The sequence below is a fragment of the Notolabrus celidotus genome, chromosome 1, assembly GCF_009762535.1.
Source record: "Notolabrus celidotus isolate fNotCel1 chromosome 1, fNotCel1.pri, whole genome shotgun sequence".
Taxonomy (NCBI): domain Eukaryota; kingdom Metazoa; phylum Chordata; class Actinopteri; order Labriformes; family Labridae; genus Notolabrus; species Notolabrus celidotus.
This window is the reverse complement of record NC_048272.1, coordinates 27,176,878-27,197,179: the sequence shown is the minus strand read 5'-3', so window position 1 is coordinate 27,197,179 and position 20,302 is coordinate 27,176,878. Positions and strand designations below refer to the sequence as shown.

Below are 20,302 nucleotides of genomic sequence, written 5' to 3'. Positions count from 1 at the left end.
TTTACCCTGCAGGCTTCATCCCACATAGATGACCTTCTTCTCCCATTCTGCAGAGGTCTGGAGCGCCTCACTCCCACGCAACTCAAAGCCCACGCAAGTTTTCAAAAATCATGCTGATAGACTTCACCTAGTGCGTGCAGCATAGCTCACTGGGTAGGGATGAACAGTGAAGGTAATGGAGTTGCTCTGTGACCATTGAGAGAACCCATGCTGAATATGAATGCAGCCATGAAACAGCAAGTTCATCAGGGACTATAAAGCTAACTTTCTGTTTAACTTAGGCTTTACCATGCCAACAAAAAAAAAGACATTGCTAAAATTAACACTTACACATTGCACCACCTCCTCATTACATATTGTTTGCTGCTTTGTAATTGTTGTATGAGCACTAACAGTAAATGCCATGAGTAAAGTGCAGTTTTTGATCAACATAGACCAGTTAATAATTGTTAAACACAAGTATGTTTATTTATTGCAGAGATGTATCATTGTGTTCAGGAGACCTTTATGTTCTTTAACTCAGTGCGTCCATTTAGATTTTAAGGGATGTATCGTGTGAGCTGCATAGACAGAGTTGTCCATTGTCCTTGTGCTGTTCCCATCCCAGCATGTTTCCTCCAAGTCAATTTCTTAATGGGAAAAAAAGGAGTTATCACAGCTTCACCCAGAGCCAATGCTTTTAGCTGCATAGAGTCATGGGAATTCTAGGCCTCAGGCTTTTTTTTCAGCATATGCTATGTATTTCAGCAGAGTTGACAGCACCCACTAACTCATAAAAAGCTGGAGGCTGAAACATGAAAGAAATGTACACACATTGTTCTCAGTTTTCCATATTTATTTATATACATCAACGTTGAATGGTGATACATTCACAAAAAACAACACCAGGAAGTAAATCCAAAAGATAACATGTAAGTGGACATTAGATACAGTATAATGTATCTCTTCAAGGTGTTAACATTCAAAAATGCTTAAGTTGTGTGTGTGAGAGTGTTTGTGTAGGTTAAGTGAGATTAAAATTACATTTCCTCTGAAATGAGTCTCACTTTAGTACATAATGAAAGCAGTGAATTTACAACCAGGTAGAGCAAAGTCAACAACAAACACTAGACTGTAAATAATCCCACTTTTCTGTCAGTGAGCAGCTGGAGATTCTTCCGTGTGTTCACAGGATACCAAGGTTTAGTTGACTCATGGGACCAACCATAACAGACCAATTGGCTTGAACAGTAGATATTTTATATAGTAAATATACATCTGGTCAACATTTACAGCATATAGATATATTTTTTAAAGTGGAACAGCATGCTTTCAGCACAAGCCCCAAAATAAACCACAAAGACTTCTTCAAAACAACAGACCAGTGCAATAAATACCATTTATCAAGAGGCAGTGGGGGTTCAATAGTTTTTGAGAGTATTTTGATTAAACTTGATCATATTGAAATTGTGTCTTTTGGTGATGAATGATAATAAAATGTGTTCCTGAAATTCCTTCTGTCTCGTGTCCGATTCAAATAATCCTTCAAACTCACCACTTCAGATGACTGTACCATACTTTGGTTGACATTTATTTGTCCATACAACATATTTCTAATGCTTTAAAGAAGTAGGCAGACATTTTGGGAGAGACCGTTTTTTACTTACTTTCAAAGATTTAGATCAGAAGTTTTATAGCACTCTCATGTCTGTAAGCTGAATAAGGCACTACAACAGAGAGCCACTCAACACTTTGCCTAGCATAAAAGGTTGAAACAGAGGGAGACAATTAGAGTAACTTTGTCAAAGGAAATATTTGATCTATTTTTATACTCCTGTGTGTCTTAACAGGAGTTTAGGGTAGGGGGTTTTATACAGAGCTGAGTTAGCTGTTGTCCTCTGGTTTTCAGTCTTACTCTAAGCTAAGCTAAGCTAAGCTAAGCTAAGCTATTGAACCATGATTCTATTTGCAATAGAGACATGGAAGTGATACTAGTCTTCTGATTGAATCTTCTTCGAGAAAGTAAATGAGCCAAATGTAAAACTAATTCTTTAAAAGTAGTGATGCAAAACACTAGCTTGATTTGGGATCATTCTACAGATTAGGGAGCAAAAAGGTTGCCTCTCTTTGAAGGACCTAAGCAAGATTTTGTATCGACACTGGCATTGAATTTTTTTAATCTGAGCTTCTTCAAAGCAACATTTCAGTTTATCCTATAATTGTTTATGACTTGTTCCTCCCCTTCTCTCTTTGGACACAGCCTCTTAAACCCTGACACATTTACATCTCGTCTTATTTAATGTAGTACTCACTGTGGTGGATCCAACATGTTCATGTTTAAGTTCTGGATACACAAACTGACATCTAGCACAGCGTTCAAAGCAGTATTAAGGCAGAGACTATATTTAACACATTCAAAGAAGTGTTTCTAAAGACGATAAGTGTATCAAAATGTCTATAAAGCTTCCTCGGAGCACTTGAGTCTGTTGCAGATCACATCACCAGCAAACTAAACACGTTCTGTGGAGTTGTTACATAAGCACCACTATGAGAATGCTCTCCATACAACTCCATATGTAAACACACCACTATATGACAGAGTGCAAACTATTTACACTTGTGTGTTTGTTCTTGTATAATCGTCTTCATATTGAGAGGCTGTGCTCACCACAGTGATAACAGCTCCCCGCCTAACTGCTGCCTGAGGTGTATGTTAGCTTTGTTTAGCATTAACTTGCTGCTGGTTTTATTAAAACATCTCCCAGAGGTAGAAATGTGTTGTTCACATTCCTTACACTGGCTTCATGCACCAGTGGGTTTTATAATGGAACACACCTGTGGCTCAACTCTGCTTTTTAATTATACTAGCTGTGCTCATGTGTGTCAGTCTCACAGGACCTCTGCCAGGCAGCGGTCAGTCCCTTCACTTGCTTCCAGTCGCACCTGCCGGCTGGTTTTTCTGTTCTCCACCCAGGAGTTGTGTATGACTGTGGCCCCTGGTGAGGGATCCACCTGCAGCAGGGAGACCACCCTCTTCTTAACCTTTGAACGAAGGGCACGACGCAGCTTCTGTCGGGTGAAGGCATAGAGCAGAGGGTGGGACACGGTGGTGCCATAGGCCAGTGCTAAGAACCAGAGTCGTACACTGACCAGGGTGTCACTGGGGCCTAAGCCCAGGATCAGTACGTTTGTTGCAGAGAGGGGAGCCCAACAACCAAGGAAGGTGGTGATAATGATGAGGGACATCCTGAACACCCGCCTTTGCCGCTCTCTCCGATCCCTGTGCCGGCGCACTGCCCGCCTCAAGGCAATGATGGCTGACACAGAGGCATGGACGCCTATGTTGGCAGGCAAAGGGGTGGCAGCCCCTAAGTCTGAGGTTACCAGTGGGGCGGTAGAGGACAGGGCAGGAGGGGAGGTAGCTGTGGGGGTGGGGGATGGTGAGGGGATGAGTGGTGGATGGCTGAGCTGTTTGGTACCATCCAAGGTGCACTGCTCCCCTCCTACTTCCTCACCATTCATTCTGAACTCTGCCTTCTTTTTTTTCTGTTTCTTGTGGCGGCCCTTGCAGGGGGGGGCTTTGAACCGCTGGTTCTTTTTCATGTGGGAGCCAATCCGTATGTTTAAAGCCCTCAGTATTTTTGAATAGGTGAATAGCATGACCGCTACTGTGGTAAAGAAAATAGGTACCTGTAGGAGGAGATGGTAATACATGCCCAGGCCTGTGTGGTATCCCTGTCCGCCAACACACAGCAGAGTCCGGTTACGCCACTCTGGCACCACTGTGGAACTGAAGCCATGAAGAGACTGAAGTGTCTCCTGTTCTTTCTCTCCTGGTCCATCTTCACTGGACCACTGCACCTCCAAGAAAGGTATGAAGAACACAGCCACAGAGGTGACCCAAACAGCAGCCAGGAGCAGTGTTGCTCTTCGTGTAGTCAGCAGCCTGTTAGCGGGCCGCACTGAAATGTCATACCGATCCAAACTGATGACGAGGATGTTGATGGCTGTGGCTATGCTGGCAAAAGTGACACAGGCCTCGTGGAAGCAGCAGAGCAGGGCCAGGTTTGGTCCTGGAGGAAGCAGCACGACCACCAGAGTGAGGGGCAGACACAGCACACACACCGCCACATCCAGCACGTGCAGATTCACCGTCACCATGTTGCTCACAGAGTCCACCAAGTTTGATTGAGAGCAGTAGAGCACCAGTACGGTCAGGTTGCTGCTGAAACCCAACACCAGCTCCAGCATGAGGAAGGCGGTGAGGGAGACCTGAAAACCCAAAGAGTACGGCATGTACCAGGATGCAGTGCTGCTGGAAGAGCCCCCTCCTCCCTGCTCCTGAGGGACTCCCACTCCCTCCAGGCCGGCCATCGACCCATCCCAACCAGTGGTGGTGGGACCTGTGTTGTAGCTGTCAGTCTCCATGACGACCTCTTAGCCCTCATATATTGTATCTGTCAGTCTTTTGATGAGCTCCCATGATGCACCAGGCTGAGCGTCCATGATGCAGGGATGAAGAACAGCGGGGTGACAGCACTGAGGAGACAGGAACACAATGCAGAAATGAACTGACGATGACAGATTCAAAACAAGCTTACACATATCAACATAAGTATGAGCATCTATCTATCTATCTATCTATCTATCTATCTATCTATCTATCTATCTATCTATCTATCTATCTATCTATCTATCTATCTATCTATCTATCTATCTATCTATCTATCTATCTATCTTTATAAATGTGGATACATGTGCACATTTCTACCAAAGTATCTGCAGAATAAACAGTTGCTGCATTATACATTGATCCAGCCTTCAATCTGTCTCCTTTCAGTATCTCTCATTATGATTTTGGCTCAGTTGCCGCCTGAAACCTGCTCACAAGCTGTGAGAGCTGCAGCCCGCCACAATGGGCCATCAGTGATGTGAAGGGGAGCTCACGGGAACGGGCAAATTAATTGAATCTAAGTTATCAGCCGGGCAGGCAACCAACAGCCCCCTCGATGGATAAGTAAAAACAACATTCAGAGAATAAAAAAGGCTTGGTTATGATCTCTGCCCTGCCAGGTGTAGCAGACTACTTTTTCTCAGTTGCTTTGGTACATTTCTCAGATCCGACTTGAAATTCTCAAAACTACTTGTTCAATCTTCACATCATTGCGACACTTGTACACATCAAAAAATTAGTTTCTCATTACTTTGAACAAGTTGCAAACACTTTGGTACAACCATGCAAATGATTGTGTACAATTGTTTCTTGTTGTTTTATTTGTCAGTATGTCGACGTGTGTCTTGGTACACAGCTACAGCTACAGCTACAGCTACAGCTACAGCTACAGCTACAGCTACAGCTACAGCTACAGCTATGAACATGTAGCTAAGTGGCTATGATAATTAGCGTTAGCACTTATCCATGACAAATAAAAATCATCCACTAGATCTTCAAATCTGCAGACGTGGGGAGTAAAACCGACCTTTGTGTTTATTAAGACAGCCTACAAATAGCATGCCTCCCTCCTAAGCTCCTTGTTAGCACACATTTGTGCAGGGAATGAAAAACAGAGGAGGGATTCAGTATTATTTTATACAGTCTATGGGCTGAACAAGCTCCGAGCTCTGACTCCGTGACAGACCGGATATTGTTGTTACTTAACAAAAACACGGAAGTCTGAAACGGCTCGTTTCACACACTTTTACAGAAAGGTGGAGAAATCAAAACAGGGGCAGAATGGATTTTTTTCATTCTCGGGGAGTTTGTAGACATGCCAGGGACACATATTTCAGGTAAAGAACCATTAAAAAGTCAATTTTGCATGATATGTCACCTTTAAAGAAAATAGGCACACTTTCCAAGAAAAAATAAGACTCTCTTAAAGAGAATGTGTGGCACCTACAGTCTTGTCAGGATAAATCATACAGTTTTTCAGTCACTAAGAAATCTTGATCAGAGTTATTCACATAAAAAACTCTAGGAGAACATCTTCCCTTGAAAGCTGTGGAAAACTTAAATTTATATTTATTGTTTTTCAGAGTTAATCTTTGTTTTAAAGGTATACTTGGAAAAAACTGAGTATGACAATGGCGATGCAGTTATCTATTTGTATTTGGTATTGGGGATAGAGATAAGTTTGGTGCTTTTAAATCAGTTTCAGAAACATAACAAACAACTTAACACAGGATAAAAAACACTCCATTAAAAACCCAGGCTAAACTACAGTATGTAAATAGTAACAGGCCGTCAAGTGTTGTCTTCTTATTTAGTTCCATATTTATCTGCTACAGCAGTGACACAGAGCCTGTTGCTATTGGTATGCACACAGAGAGCACCTCTCTGCCTGAATTGACACCCAGAAGATTAAAGGCTGAGCGTAAAACAGTCGCTCTCGTTGATGAGGAAGTGATTGCACCTGCGGGAAATCAATTGAGTGATTAAAACCACAGCTTCCTTTCCTCTGAATAGACCATCAGGTGTACATCTCGGCATCAAGAGTAAAAGAAGAAAAAAAAAACAGAAAACAAACAACAACAAATCAGTTCTCAACTGTTATCTCCGCTGACATCAGCTCCAGTTGAGTGATGGACTCTCTCAGTTTTCCTCAGTTTCTGTTGCCACGACAACCACACAACAAGGGTCTACATTAATGAGGACACAGGTGCTATAGTGATGAAGTGTATGACTCCTTACTGTTTGGTAACACTATGCTGGTGGCAGTGACACGGTCGAGTTGATGAGCTGAAAGTCTCTTACCTACAAAACAGAGAGCTGGAACGTTACATCACCACGAGAACAGAGAGGAGACAATTTCCATGCTGCTTCACCAGCATTTAGTCTGTTGAGGAGCGAGTCAAAATGTCAAACTGCACTGAACTAAAGAACTCCTACTGAAATGAAATAATGCTTAACTGGTTAAATATTTATGTAACACAATTCATGTGTTAAATGCAAGCACAGTGTGTCTAACAGACACAACCAATGCTTTCATGGTGGAAAAGTAAAAGCAATAAATATTGAGACTGATTGAACACAAAGGTGTGCAGCTTTTAACAAAACGGGGCACAAGATTCCATTTAAATATGTCCTTAAATCAAACAGTTGCAAAGTTTTAAGAAGCAATAGCTAAGGCTGAATTATAGTTTCTTTTAGCCCTGACAACAGGAACAATCCCCACACCTGAGTGAGAGGATCTGAGACAGGGGTTTACAAAGTTGTGCTTGGGATCCTCGTCATGAGATTATGATTTGGGATAAAGAGATGCCTTCCAAAAAAAACATGTATTCGGAAAATGTGTTTTCATCCATTATTCCGAAAATTCAAAGAAAAACAGTAGTTGAAATTAAAATGCCATGCAATTAACAAATGTTGTAATTTCTGCGTTTCTTTTTTCCACATGACCTCTGATGTGATTACAACAGATTAATGACAGCTTATATTTACAACAATGGCATGTTCACAGAGGTTGACTTATTTTGTACAGACCAGCTAAATTATGAAACTCACAGACTCACCTGTGCGTGTACTTATTTAATATTGTATGTCCCATCACTCTTGCAGCCGAAACATTAGGATTACATCATGAATCTTTAATGCTATTAATATTATTAATGTTTTGTTTTGAACTTTTAGTTGCTCTGTCTGAATGATGCTTAATAAATACACCTGCTTTGCCTAACCAGACAGATAAGACTCATCATTAGTTCTTTGATGTGAAATGTATAGATTTTAAGATTGGAGTAATGTGGCCTCTCTGTCTGGTTTTCTGCAGATTATGTCCTGCTGGAAGAGAGATAAAAAAAGCTGCCAAAGATAAAAGTGAGTATTAACGCTTCATTGTCTACTTTTTAAATAAATAACATTTGAGTCACCTTTCCCGTGCGACATGAAAATTCAGGTCAGAATCAATGAAAACACTAAAGTTTTTTAACTGCTCTCAGTGTTTAGCCCGCAAAAAAAGTCAGAGATGTGTGCCATCAAGCTGCTGATACAACTGAAGTTTTTTCTTCTTACAGGCTTATAAAGCTTGATTATGTACTAATTTGTTGTTTTGGAGCCTCCCCTAATAATGTCTTCTGTACTTTGTGATTCCTTTGTTACTACTCTTCCTGGATGAAATGAAAACTCCCACAGATAAACAGCGCTCTTCCTCATTCTATTTTCAGTAATATGAGCAAAATAATGGACCTAATGGACATAAACACTACTCCACTAATAAAATAATTGAGATACCAGTTATGGTATGGAATTATGGTTTATTTAAAGCTGTCACTTATATATCATGAGGATGTAGGAGACATGGAGGACAGACAGAGGAAAGTGATAATGGAGAAAAACACTGGACCTCAACCTCAAAATTGAACGGGGAAGAGTTAAAAGTGTGCTCAAGTGCAGCCCTGCGGCTACTTTGCCTGGCTCAGGTTGCAGGTTTCCAGCTGGTCCGATTGTGAGCTGACTGCCTGATTGCCACCGGAGGCTGGAACTGAGGGAGTGCAAGGAGAGGAAAAGAGAGGAGGCGGGGTTTGGAGGGAGGATAGAGAAACTGAAATGGATAGAAATAGTGGATTCTTGTTGAAAGCGCGCGGGCATCAACTGGAGGAAACATCAAATATAGACACGCATATCCCCCAGTGAGTGCTGGATTCAAAACAATCAAGCATATAAAAAAAAAATACTAGCAGCAAGTTTGATTTTGAACGTCACATTGTGCTGAATAAACCCTTAAATGAGGGCTTCTTGGTGTGCAAATCTTTCTAGGTTTTTTGATCAACTGTGTTTGAATGCTCAGTGAAAGCAGTAACGGATTACAAAGCTTGTTGAAAAGAGGACTTAGCCAGCAGCTCTGGTAAACAAGATGTCCCATGGAGCAGAGGTGGCAGATTTTTTGCCGCTCTCAAGTCTTACATCAGCCTTCCCTGAGCTGCTTTCGGTTTCTTAGTTGCCTCTGGTCCCCAACGGGCCGCTTCATTCCCAAAAGACTGTACTCATGATTGCCTGAGTGAAAAGCTGCATGATGGCTGCACAGGTTTGACGCTTAGCACAGGAAGAAGGGGGAATGTTTTTTTTCAACGATGCAGCAGCAGGTGGGGGATGGAACTTTGTGATATATATATATTTAGAATTAGGATTAATAACAGAAGTTGTTACTGCTTAAAAAACAGTTCACTTCAATTGGCTTTCTGTAATATGAAGGGTGGAGTTACAGGGACATCCACGTGAAGCAGACGTGTGGAAAATCAATCAATATGACCCTGCCGTGACCCAGAGTGTGTCATGTCAACCCATGTCAGTGTTTCACACTGTTGTGATCCACAAGCAGGTTATTAAGAATTTCTCTCTCTCTGAAGTATGAAGAGTCTAACTGACCTCAGGGCAAGATCAACCCTATATCAGGATAACAACTTGTCAGAAAGCAGCACAACCACTTCCCAGTAGTAGCTTTAAGTCAGAGGCTGCGAGTGTGAAAACAGGTGCTTCTCTAAAGACGGCTTCCTAATTAAGTCACCTGTGAGGAAAAGATGATCTCCATGGAATTCTCAAAGTGTGAGAGTGACCTTCCCTAACCTTGCTCAAGGAAATTATGTCACTTAGACCCAAACAACATATTTATGCAGAAAACTGAATATGGCATCAAGATGAATGGAATGACAGGATAAGATAAGATAATACTTTATTGATCCAGGGGGAAATTCGGTTGTTGCACATAAAAATAACCTAAGTTTTGAAGTTAAATGAATAGTTTGTTATTTTTGGGAAAGGCATATTCTAGTGTAAGCTTTATTTAAGAAAGTGGGATGAGAGAGAGAGAGAGAGAAAGAAATGGGGAGAACCATGCTCTTAAAAAAGTGCTGATTTGTTTCTGTAAACACATTGCTGGATTAACTGTGCTGGGTCATGATTCTGGGTTGTTTTTTAGGTACTGCAAACACACTGTTGGCTTTCTTGTGTTAACCCAACTGCTGGTTCATTTATTTCTCCCTCCTTTCTTGTGCTTTGAAGTTTCTTCAAAGGACTAAGTCCTCTAATGCATTCGGCTGAACATGGGAAGGGAAGGATTTTTATGGCAATTTAAGAAAAAACTGTATACCTACAGAGGTGGTCCTTTTTGACATGCTTGAACTTTTTCTTGGCTTATATTTGGACTTTCTTGACCAGCAACAACAAAACCACTATCTGTCTGTTTTTCTGAATAATTAAGAGTATTGTTTCCCAGTGATCAAATTGATTTATAGTAGAAATTGAGTTACTAACAAAAAATAAAGGTCAAAAGCTTCATTCTGTGTCCATCTGTTAACACCATAGACTGTATAAAATATGGACGTAGTATCCGTGACGTCACCGATCTGTTTGTGAAGAGCTGTTTTGGGGCCAATCGGTGGTGGCAGCATGCTGCTGTCGAGCGATTGTGAGGTAAAGAGGAGGGCTTTGAGCCTCCTAGCCAACAGCTACAGTGTTCCCATCTGTCAATCAAGTCAGCTGTGCCTCTCATAGGAAGACTCGTAATCTCAATATCTTCGAAATTGCCACGTTAGAAAAAAAATCACCCCCCCCTACAGTGTGTGCCGATCGAGAAATTAGCTATCCAGACTACATTCGTCTTTTGTACCAGGCTGTAAACATGTTTATTTCTGCTGTAAAGATCGTCTTTTTCCCATTCATGTGTATGTGACTACCGGTACTTCCGGAGCTGGCCTCAAGCGGATCCTTGATGAACTGCAGTTTTAGCACTTCCACATTGGACTCATATTTTTAGACCGGAGGTTGCCGCTTGGTTAACACCAATATCCAAGAAATTATCTTAAGAGAAAAACCTTTGTCAGAAAGTATTTAACATGACTGGATTTCTAGTAAAACAGACTTGAATGTAACAATTTTCTCTATATAAAAACCATTATGGATCAATGCAGGTTAAAGTACCCTAACAATGTTAATAAAACACTTAATAAACCCCCCGCCCCCGCAAAAAAAACTGTAACACCAGATATTGTGGGATAATAATAATTTTTTCTCATTATCATTTTATCAAAGCCTCAGAAACTAAGGGTTAACTCTCTCATGGGTGCATCTCATCCAGAGTTTTCACTTTCCACACACATCCAAGACATGCTTCACAACCTCTCCCCTCAAGGCCATGAAGCCAGAAAATATATGACAAGAGACTATATAGCATGTATAATTGAGCAGCTATAGTCACAGTAGTATTTCCCAGAAGCAGCAGCACAAAGATTAAAAGATGAATGGTAGAGAAGATCATCTTGCTGTTCCTGTGAGACAAGCTGATGTAACAGGTTGTCAAAATGACACATAGTGTGAAGACTGAAATGGAAAAATGTACATGAATAGTAAAGGGGACACTTAGTGAGGGATTTTCACGTGAACACTTCTAAGCATTACCCAGTATTTTTATCGTTTTTTCATCAGGAGCGCAGGATGTTAAGAAGAAGTCACTAATAACTTCTATTATTAGTTAAGCTGTGTCATTTAGCTTTAACAAGATATCAATCATCCTGCAGATGCAAGCATTTCACCAGCACTTACACGATCTCCAAAAGCATCAGAGGCTTAAAGCAGTTTGAAGTAAATCAGTTTTTCTTCATTAACATGCAAAGTTATGCAGCAAGGTGTATGGAAATCTAATCAGACCGTCAACTAATCGTGAGGAAAGTATGACATTTCACGTTGTGCTGTTGAAGTAAAGACCGCTGTGGTGGCAGGATGGAAAATATGTTAAATGTCATGGTTAGGGTTTGGTTTTCATATCAAATTACATTGTATTATGGGTATGTAGTGCAAACAATAATCTAATTCTTGAAAGTGTTTGGGTTTTTTTTGCATTCACCACACTAGGATAAAAATACATTATTTGGTGGACAAAGCAGTGCTCAAAGAGAGAATAACTTCAGCATGTGAGTGTATATAGTGAGGCAGGCTGGAGCCTTCATGAGGACATGGAGCATGTTCACTCCCTCTATACCATAGTCACACAGCAGCATGTGGAATGCTTGTGTGTGTGTGTGTCTGTGTGTGTGTGTGTGTGTGTGTGTGTGTGTGTGTGTGTGTGTGTGTGTGTGTGTGTGTGTGTGTGTGTGTGTGTGTGTGTGTGTGCGCATTTGTGTAAATAGACTCCCTATTGAGACATCAAGCTGTTAGTGAGCGCTTTCTCCAGTCGCTGCTCCATGATGGAGACAAAATGTCATGTCAGAACAAAACACTTGCAGGCCACTGCTCATCTTCAGCACAGTCAGACAGAGAGAGTAAGACACACACTTCTATAGCACTACGCATGCACACTCTCTCTCTCTCGCACACACAAACACACACACACACACACACACACACACACACACACACACACACACACACACACACACACACAGTAGTACAACAGGACACCTGCTGAGTCTGAGTGGTCCTGGGGCCTTAGATGAATACATGGACGAGGGAAGTCTCATCCTAAGCAGCACTGGAGCATATTACAGGGTCGTAAATGTTAGATTATTGTGCTCTGCCAGCAGATGAAATGTAAAGAGAGAACAAATTGAATTCAGAATTCCCAACTGGGTCTCACATCCTGCTGTTTGTCTGCCTGCAACACACTGACTCTCTATGCATGACTTTGACCTTTAAGTACTGAACAACTATATAGGCATTATGTTTACCATTTTCAAGTGTAGTTGTTCCAAGTGTTATAAAAATGCAAATGTGTTCAAATGGCCACAGGCTGGGCTGCTGATTTAACTCAGGTTAAAGCATGTGCTCCATGTACAGAGGCTACAGTCCTTGTTGCAGCAGCCGCTGTTCCAACTCCCGGCCTTAACCCTGTGCTGCATGTCTTATACAGACTAGTAATATAGGCTGTAAATTAATTTCAGGTGATTGATTCATTTGTGAAGATTTGGGCTGACCCCTCACCAGCAGATGCAACAGATACCATATATAATGGATACCTTATACGTCTTTGTGATGATCATATGACGTTAAGTTATTATTGACCATGGTGAATTCAACGACAGAATAGTCATTGATGCAAGTTTTATCAATACTCACCAAGGTCTGTTTATTAGTACTTGATCAGCTCAATCCAGTGACATAGAGCCTGTGATGTGAAAGTGCATGAGAAAGCGCAACAAGTGGGCCTTGAGATAGCTGTGTAAAGCACAACTTTCAAAAGTCAATAATTAGCTGTCATTGCATACAGTATAAAGTTGAAGGTGTGATTATAAGTGTTCTAAGTAACGTGTTACCATGTAACCTGTTACTGTAACTCCACTACTATTTGCTTTACCAAGTGGTGTATCTAGTAAACTCAGAACTTTAAAGTTAGGGTTGGTAGTCACGGAAAACTAGCATGAATTTGAATGTAGCATATCCTCAGGACTCTGTCTAACCCCTTGCCCTCTCCCCTCGGAGCTCCTCCAAAACGATGCACAAGGACTTGTGCATGTGAGCGGTCACATGCACAAGTCCTCTTCTTTCCTCAGCGCATCGTTTGTGTTTTGCACTACGTCAACTTATGTCTCACTCAGCGGTAAGAAAACACCAAAACATTATCACAGTGAAAGTTAAAAACACAAACAAACATGAAATGTACGCGCAGGAGGCGGGCAGAACAGCAGGACAGGATTTGGTTGGTTTCATAATTTGGCTCCTGATTGCAGGGATTGGTTGTTTTTTTCCCAGGTTTACTCCAGCTGTAGATAAAAGCTTATTCTCACTCTTTTTAAAGAACACATTATGTATTGATTGCCATCGAGAAAGAAAGATAATTTTAACCAGTATAACAAAAAGTGTATCTAAATCTGACTACCAACCCGAGCTTTAAAAGAATGTCTTACTTGTTACTTTGCATCAAATATCAAACAACTAAATAAGATTAATCATCTGCCTACGTCATCACAGTGGCCTCCTGAGGAAGAATATATTTTGCAGTAAACAAAAGATGACTCATGATCATCCAGGCGTGAACTTTCTGTCTTGTAAATACCAGTATTGTTGTCGCCCCCTTGAGCTAAAAGACAAGAAAATAGTACCGAGTTGTGGTCAGTATGCAGAAGTTAAAACTATTGTTAACATTAAAACCTGTTAAAAGTTTAATGGTCTATCCGCTCAACTGTGGAATGGATAAGGTTGCCACATAGTCCAGTAAAAGATTTAATCCAAACACATTGTTTCCATAATGATCCATGGATTACTTCAAATCTACAATGACTGTATGCTCTGCTCGAGTTGTCTGCAACCCATTTTTCCATGTAAGAGCGGCGTGTGTTTAGTCAACTAGTTGGTTAAAAGAGTTTTTAACATCTTAGTTATGTAGGCCTGAAATAGAGACATAGTATGTTGTGTCTGGGCTGTAGCCCCAGTTGCTGACGACTACAGAATATTGATTTCTATTAAACCACTAGGAAATTAGACGCTCCGAAACATCCCTGATCCTGATCATTTGGCTCAGCATAGCAAGCGCAGGCTCTTTCTGCTCCCCAACAGCTCTTCATATTAAAGGCATATTGTTCACATAAAAGCTGGCTTTGGATCTGAGTCATTAGCAACCAACCCATCACTGAACGTGAATGAAAACTGAATTTAAGGAACGTTAAAGGTTTCCATAATCATTTTTTTAATTTACCAAAGGTTTATTAAAAGTCATGCCAATAATTAACAATCAATGTAAATGTGCCCAGCTGATAGTAGTAATCAGTAATTGAAAGTAATAACTAATTTTCAGTAACTTGCCCAACACTGGTGATCATAGCTGTGCTGTTTGTGGTGTTTGTTGGCACTGCAGACCTGTGTGTGTGTAAAAAATCAGATGTTGAAACCTTCAAACCATCAACTCGGTAAAATTAATAAAAACAAAAATTTTAGTTAAATTCACATGAATGAAATTAAAGATATTTTTTGAATGAATGCTGATGTCAGGAAGCTCAGCTATCAAGATTTCACTTTCTGACCCATACCTATGTGAATTTGTTCTCTTCTCTTAACATTGTGGTTGATAATGTTCTCCTACAAATAAAGATGATTGATCGATTGATTGATTGATTGATTGATTGATTGATTGATTGATTGATTGATTGATTGATTGATTGATTGATCCTGTCAGTTGGCTATGCTGGATTTATCATCGAGATCATAATTCACTACAAGAGAATCAAGAAGCACTCTCTCTTATCTACGTGTCCAGGCTCCTTAAATATTCAAGACTTTGTTCAATGGAGAGTAACTTTTATAGTTCTAGACAACACAACATGGACGCTTGTATCACAAACAGACCTTCACAAACAAAAATGCTCACATAGTCAGCACTGAGATACAACATTAACACAGTAAGGGTCAGGGGTCTGCTTATCTCTGATTGGTTTATTGACCCCCTGTCCAGGGAGTTTATAGCCCTTAATTGTGGCCTTTGCTAAAGTAGCTTCTATGCCTTCTTTGAAGAAATCCAATTATCATGTCTGTCCCAGTCATAAATATTTTGACTCATTTCATAATGGAGGTGAGGACGAGGACAGCAGGACATATAGAGACATACACACTGGGCTTTTATGGAAAATATTAGTGAAAAGCAAAAACTTGGCTTTTTCGGGAGGCTCATCATTTATGAATATCTTTAAATGACCACAAGGACAAATCTGAGAGTTAACTGCGAGTGCACCTATTGCCATCTCAGCCATTGACCAAAACTCGCTCTGTATTGGGAAACAAATCCATTATTCAAACAGAATCTTCAAACTCCAGGCAATTCTGGTTTGAGCAAAACATCTAGGCTCTCACTGAGGGCTTTTGTGATGTCCTGTTACCTGAATTATTTATTACCCAGAAAAATATAGAGGTGAAATAGCCAGCTATTGAAAACCTGAGTGTTGGGAGGAGGAGGGAGAAAAGAAAAGAGGTGGGGAAGACGAAATAGAGACAAAAAAAAAGGTATGCATTACAGCTGACTGATGACAGATCTTGCACAAAAAGCCAATTAGTGTTAATTGACGAGTTTACTTTACTGCAGGAAGAGGCAATTAGAAGAAAATATATCAGCTTACTGGAGCCAGCAAAACAGAGAGGGGATGCTGATTTATTGTCACACACAGAAACCTTTTTTGTCTGCAACAGTCCAGGAGGATTTGCCTTGCCTTCTTCATGTTCACAATCAAAGCCATGCGCAGCAGTACGCAGGCACAGAAATGAGGAGACACAGCTCTGACTTAACCGCTTTCATCAAGACTTCTCCTTTTTACTCTTTGCTTTCCTCCACCTCCACATTCTCTCATCCAACCCCTCCCTCAACTGTTACTCTCCCCATCTCGCCTGCTGGGTGAAACTGCATTTAGTTTCACTTTCACAGTCTTGAGTCGTCCTTTTGAATGGGTCTTTTGGGTCTGCTGAATACAACACGTGGTTTGTATCAGAGTGTATGATCCAGAGTTACTTTATTCTGTGAGGACAGTTTGCAATTCTGACTAAACTATGAAAAATTGAATAATTTATCGGACTGTCTCACAGTAATCAAGACTCTGCTCCAGAATTTGTGCTAAAAATGATTTATTTTGTCTGCATTATTTTTTCATCTACTCATGAGATCAAAAATGGGAAAAAGAAAATATTCCAATTTTTCAAAAGCGTATAAGGTCCAAAACAACTGTTCAAAGCTAAAGGAGAGATTTAAATTACAATCACAAAAAAACAGATAGAAAATCAGCCAATAACAACAATAAAGAGCCACTGAATGGGTATGAAAAATTTTGAAGATTAACAGTCAGTTGACTAGTTTGGTAAATGTTTGGTAATGTTTATATACGTCCTTTGAAATGAACATAAAGAATAAACAATTTAATTTAAGTTGTGTCTTTTTTTTTTATTTCTTCGTGATTTTTTTATGGAAAGGGAGTTAGCCATAATTATTCCATTACCCGGGTGGGCTGTGAAGACGATTGGGAGAAAGGTTTGAGGTATTCAAAGGATATTTTAAGGATTGTTTGGCCCCTCGCTTCTTGGCGCACACAGCAAAACTCAAATGAAAAACATCGCAAACAGAAACATCATCCAAACAGACAACCAGGCTTTGATGTACAGAAGGCACAGTGAGGTGATGTTTCCAGCGGACTGTATCAAGGGCTCCCAGAGGAGCGTGGGAGAAACACACAGCCTCAGAGCCGGTTACCGTGTCAAGCACCTACTCCCACATGCAGCCCATGATTTCTAATAAAACTCAGATTCTACCACTAAATCGATATTCCTTGAACCTCTGTGCGCCTAGCAGCACACCAAGATGTGCGCTATCCACCATACAAAAGGAATGAAAGGACCCAGTCTGGTGTGAAAATAACATTTCATGTTGTATTTAGCCTAATGTAAAGTAGCATCACCATCTTTCACGTATAGCCTATAAGAAACGTTACAAAGAGAGAATCTGATTAAAAATGCGCTGCGTAGAAGTTCCCCTGGGGCATTTTGAAAACTTAAACAGGCTTTTTTAGTTCGTAAAATATGAAAACACACCATTTTAATGCAAAAGGAAAGATTCTGTTTATATTGAATTTAAGTTAAGAGACTGAATTGATGGAGGCTACCTGTGCGCAAAATGCGTGCCAAGCGGCTAACAGATTTACTGAGAAAAGCTTTTATCACAGTAATGACAGTATAAAAAAAGACTTCTAACACATCAATTTATGTGTGAATCTTTGAGCGAAGCATTCTTACCTCTTGTGTCGAAGTCGTGCGCTTAGCGGTCCATGCCCGCAGTCTGTGTTCTGGTGGGAAGCTTCCCTTCTGTCCAGAGGAGCAGTCAAGCACATGCTCAGCAGCAGCAGCAGCAGCTCGACAAACAGACAGCAACACAGCTCAGAGGTACGGATGAACGGATATACTGGCCACAAGAGCTCAGACTCCTGCTGGATGGCATTCAGTGGCCGACTGAGGGAGGAGGGAGGTGCCAAAATATTCCATCAGTGTCTCAGAGATAAAACATAAATATATACCCCAAACTTCTCTGTTACAACAGTTATAACAGGTTATAAATGTATTGTCACTGTCAATTTCTGTGGTCTATATGAATATTCACATCAATAAAGAGGGGGGTGGGGGATTCTGGTTATAGGAGCTTTGGGGGTACCTTCTAATACTTTTATATAGATACAAAAAGTTGTATGAAGCGGTTTGTGGCTAGTGCTGCTTGATAACTTATCAATTGCCTGAAGTACTGTCACCTGAGTAAACTGTAAATCTAGGCTGACAACCACCAGTATGAATATGAAAATAAGGGTGTGTATTGTTAGGCACAAAAAGGGTTAGAAGGGCTTTTTTTTGCCAGATCTTGCTCATCCCTGCTACTGGTGACATTAGCCTACTATAATTTCCATGACCAGATCATTATTGCGCTATCATGCACCAGTAAAAAAACTGTCTTTATTGAAAGTTATTACACTGTCACAAACATACTCAAAATTCTAGCAAAATTTGGAGCAGATCGTACAATCCAAACACTGTATACAGGAGTTAGTACTGGCTTTCACCAATAGGTGGCACCTTGAACATGACCCAAGCGGTAAGTGCTAAAAACTGCAGTTCCTCGATTGTCCGCTTGCAGATGGCTCTGGACGTACCGGAGACAAAATTCACACCAATTCAAAAAAGCCAATCTTTATAGTAAAAACAAGCATGTTTACAACCTGGTACAAATAAATGGTGTTAGTTCAGCAGTTAGAAGATAGTCTATGGTATGACCACACTTTAATAAGTACATCTGCCCAAGCCAAGACTCTGACCAAACATGAAGTAAGAATGTTGAGCAGATTGAACATTGTAGGTCAAACTACCTCTTTCCAGAAGATGAAAATTTGACTTTAATGGAATCCTGATTTGTAGATCTGTTTATCTATGGAATACAGCATCGTCAAGTTTTTTCAGGCTAGTCTGACCACATTTGATAAATGTGTATATTTTCGTATTACTAAGAGGGGTAAAAGTGTAGAGCATGTCATATTGCCAGCAGATGGGGCTGAGTATGGTTGAATAGCAGCATGTAGATCAGCCCAGGCCTGAACTTCAAATGAGTCTTTGCATTCCAATAGGGTCCTTGCACCGCTTTAAATGCCAGAGCCCAAATAACAAACAAATATCATTGCAAGATATCATAGATCATTACAAAAATATCCATCAGTCCTGCTTTTATCCTCAAAATAAGCAAATGGCCATGAGTTTGTTGCACAGTACTCAGTACTCCAGTGTGAACAGACCATAAAATGCATTGCACCAAGTGATGACAAAACTGTAAAAATAATTATTAAAAATTAAATGTCTTTGTTTACAGTGCGTCAATTTTAATTCCTTCCAAACATTATGTAAAATGTAAGTTTACCATTATTAAGAGTAGTATATCAAACACATTGTAAATTACCTTGAGGATTACAAGAAGTTCTAATTTTGTGTTTAGTTTGTTGAATTTCTTAAAGGTTGTGACTTCAAATAAATGAAACAGTAAAGCTTCTACTTTGAGCTCAAACTTTTAGGTGAACCAAGAACACTGCAATGCATGCTGGGATGATTCTACCAGCAGCATCTGCACACTTCTAATGGACAGAAACAAAAAATGAAACCTTATGCCAAACACAATTGTTCATCAGGCTTACATTGGACTCAGAGCATGCAATGCAAACAAACATAACAGCTGAAATTGTATGGACACGATTCAGTACATCACAAAGCGTATTCACTTGAACTACAATAAATGTATGCCAAGGCAGGAGATGGTCAGCATGCATCTCATGACTCATTTCAAAGCACACAAAGACAAACAACGACCAGTGTTCAATTTCATATAATGCGCACGAGTTTGTGCGCAACTAGAGGTCATGTATTCATGAGATAGATTGGATCGGACCAAAAATATATATAGTTAGCAGAAGACAGGTGAAAACCCTTGATCCACTGACTGTCTGTGCCCCAAGCACTTATGTTCACGATATACTAGTCAGCAAATTTGGTTAATTGTGTCCGCTTTTACTCCCCACCTTCCAAAATCAGATGGCAAGAGTAGCACTTCTTCCAGCTGAAGCCATCATCTTTATCCCTCTTTGCTCTCAGTGTAATGGTTTGTGTCCAACCCCTCGCCTCCTGCAGCTGCCTGCTCTTCCTTCGTTCTCCTCCTCTGATTTTCTAAGGCAGAGGCAAGCTGCAGCTGACAGGACAGTACAGACCAAGGGACAATTAGGGAAGCGTGGGAGAGACAGCTGGACCTGTTGCCAATTACACTGACTATAACCATGAAACACACACACACACACACACACACACACACACACACACACACACACACACACACACACACACACACAC

The 20,302-nt window shown here is 40.6% G+C and overlaps 1 protein-coding gene across 6 annotated transcripts; it reads right to left on the bottom strand.

Moving 5' to 3' along the window:
• Nucleotides 1-817: 817 nt before the first annotated feature.
• Nucleotides 818-20,295, bottom strand: LOC117811070 (G-protein coupled receptor 22-like). 6 transcript variants are annotated; one of them, XM_034681103.1, is made up of 3 exons: nt 18,407-20,295; nt 17,669-17,881; nt 818-4,518 (listed from the first exon to the last, which is right to left on the bottom strand). In XM_034681103.1, exon 3 carries the CDS (start codon nt 4,405-4,407, stop codon nt 2,869-2,871), a length of 1,539 nt encoding a protein of 512 aa, XP_034536994.1. In that variant the 5' UTR covers nt 4,408-4,518; nt 17,669-17,881; nt 18,407-20,295; the 3' UTR covers nt 818-2,868. The 6 variants fall into 6 exon arrangements, with proteins under 6 accessions (XP_034536994.1, XP_034537011.1, XP_034537002.1 ...); XM_034681120.1 differs by lacking the exons at nt 17,669-17,881; nt 18,407-20,295 and adding exons at nt 6,734-6,815; nt 7,492-7,549; XM_034681111.1 differs by lacking the exons at nt 17,669-17,881; nt 18,407-20,295 and adding exons at nt 6,671-6,733; nt 7,492-7,534.
• Between the last annotated feature and the right edge of the window lie 7 nt (nt 20,296-20,302).

What these genes read in the sequence shown, in the direction of transcription:
- LOC117811070 (XM_034681103.1), bottom strand. Translation starts at nt 4,407, where the DNA reads ATGGAGACTGACAGCTACAACACAGGTCCCACCACCACTGGTTGGGAT.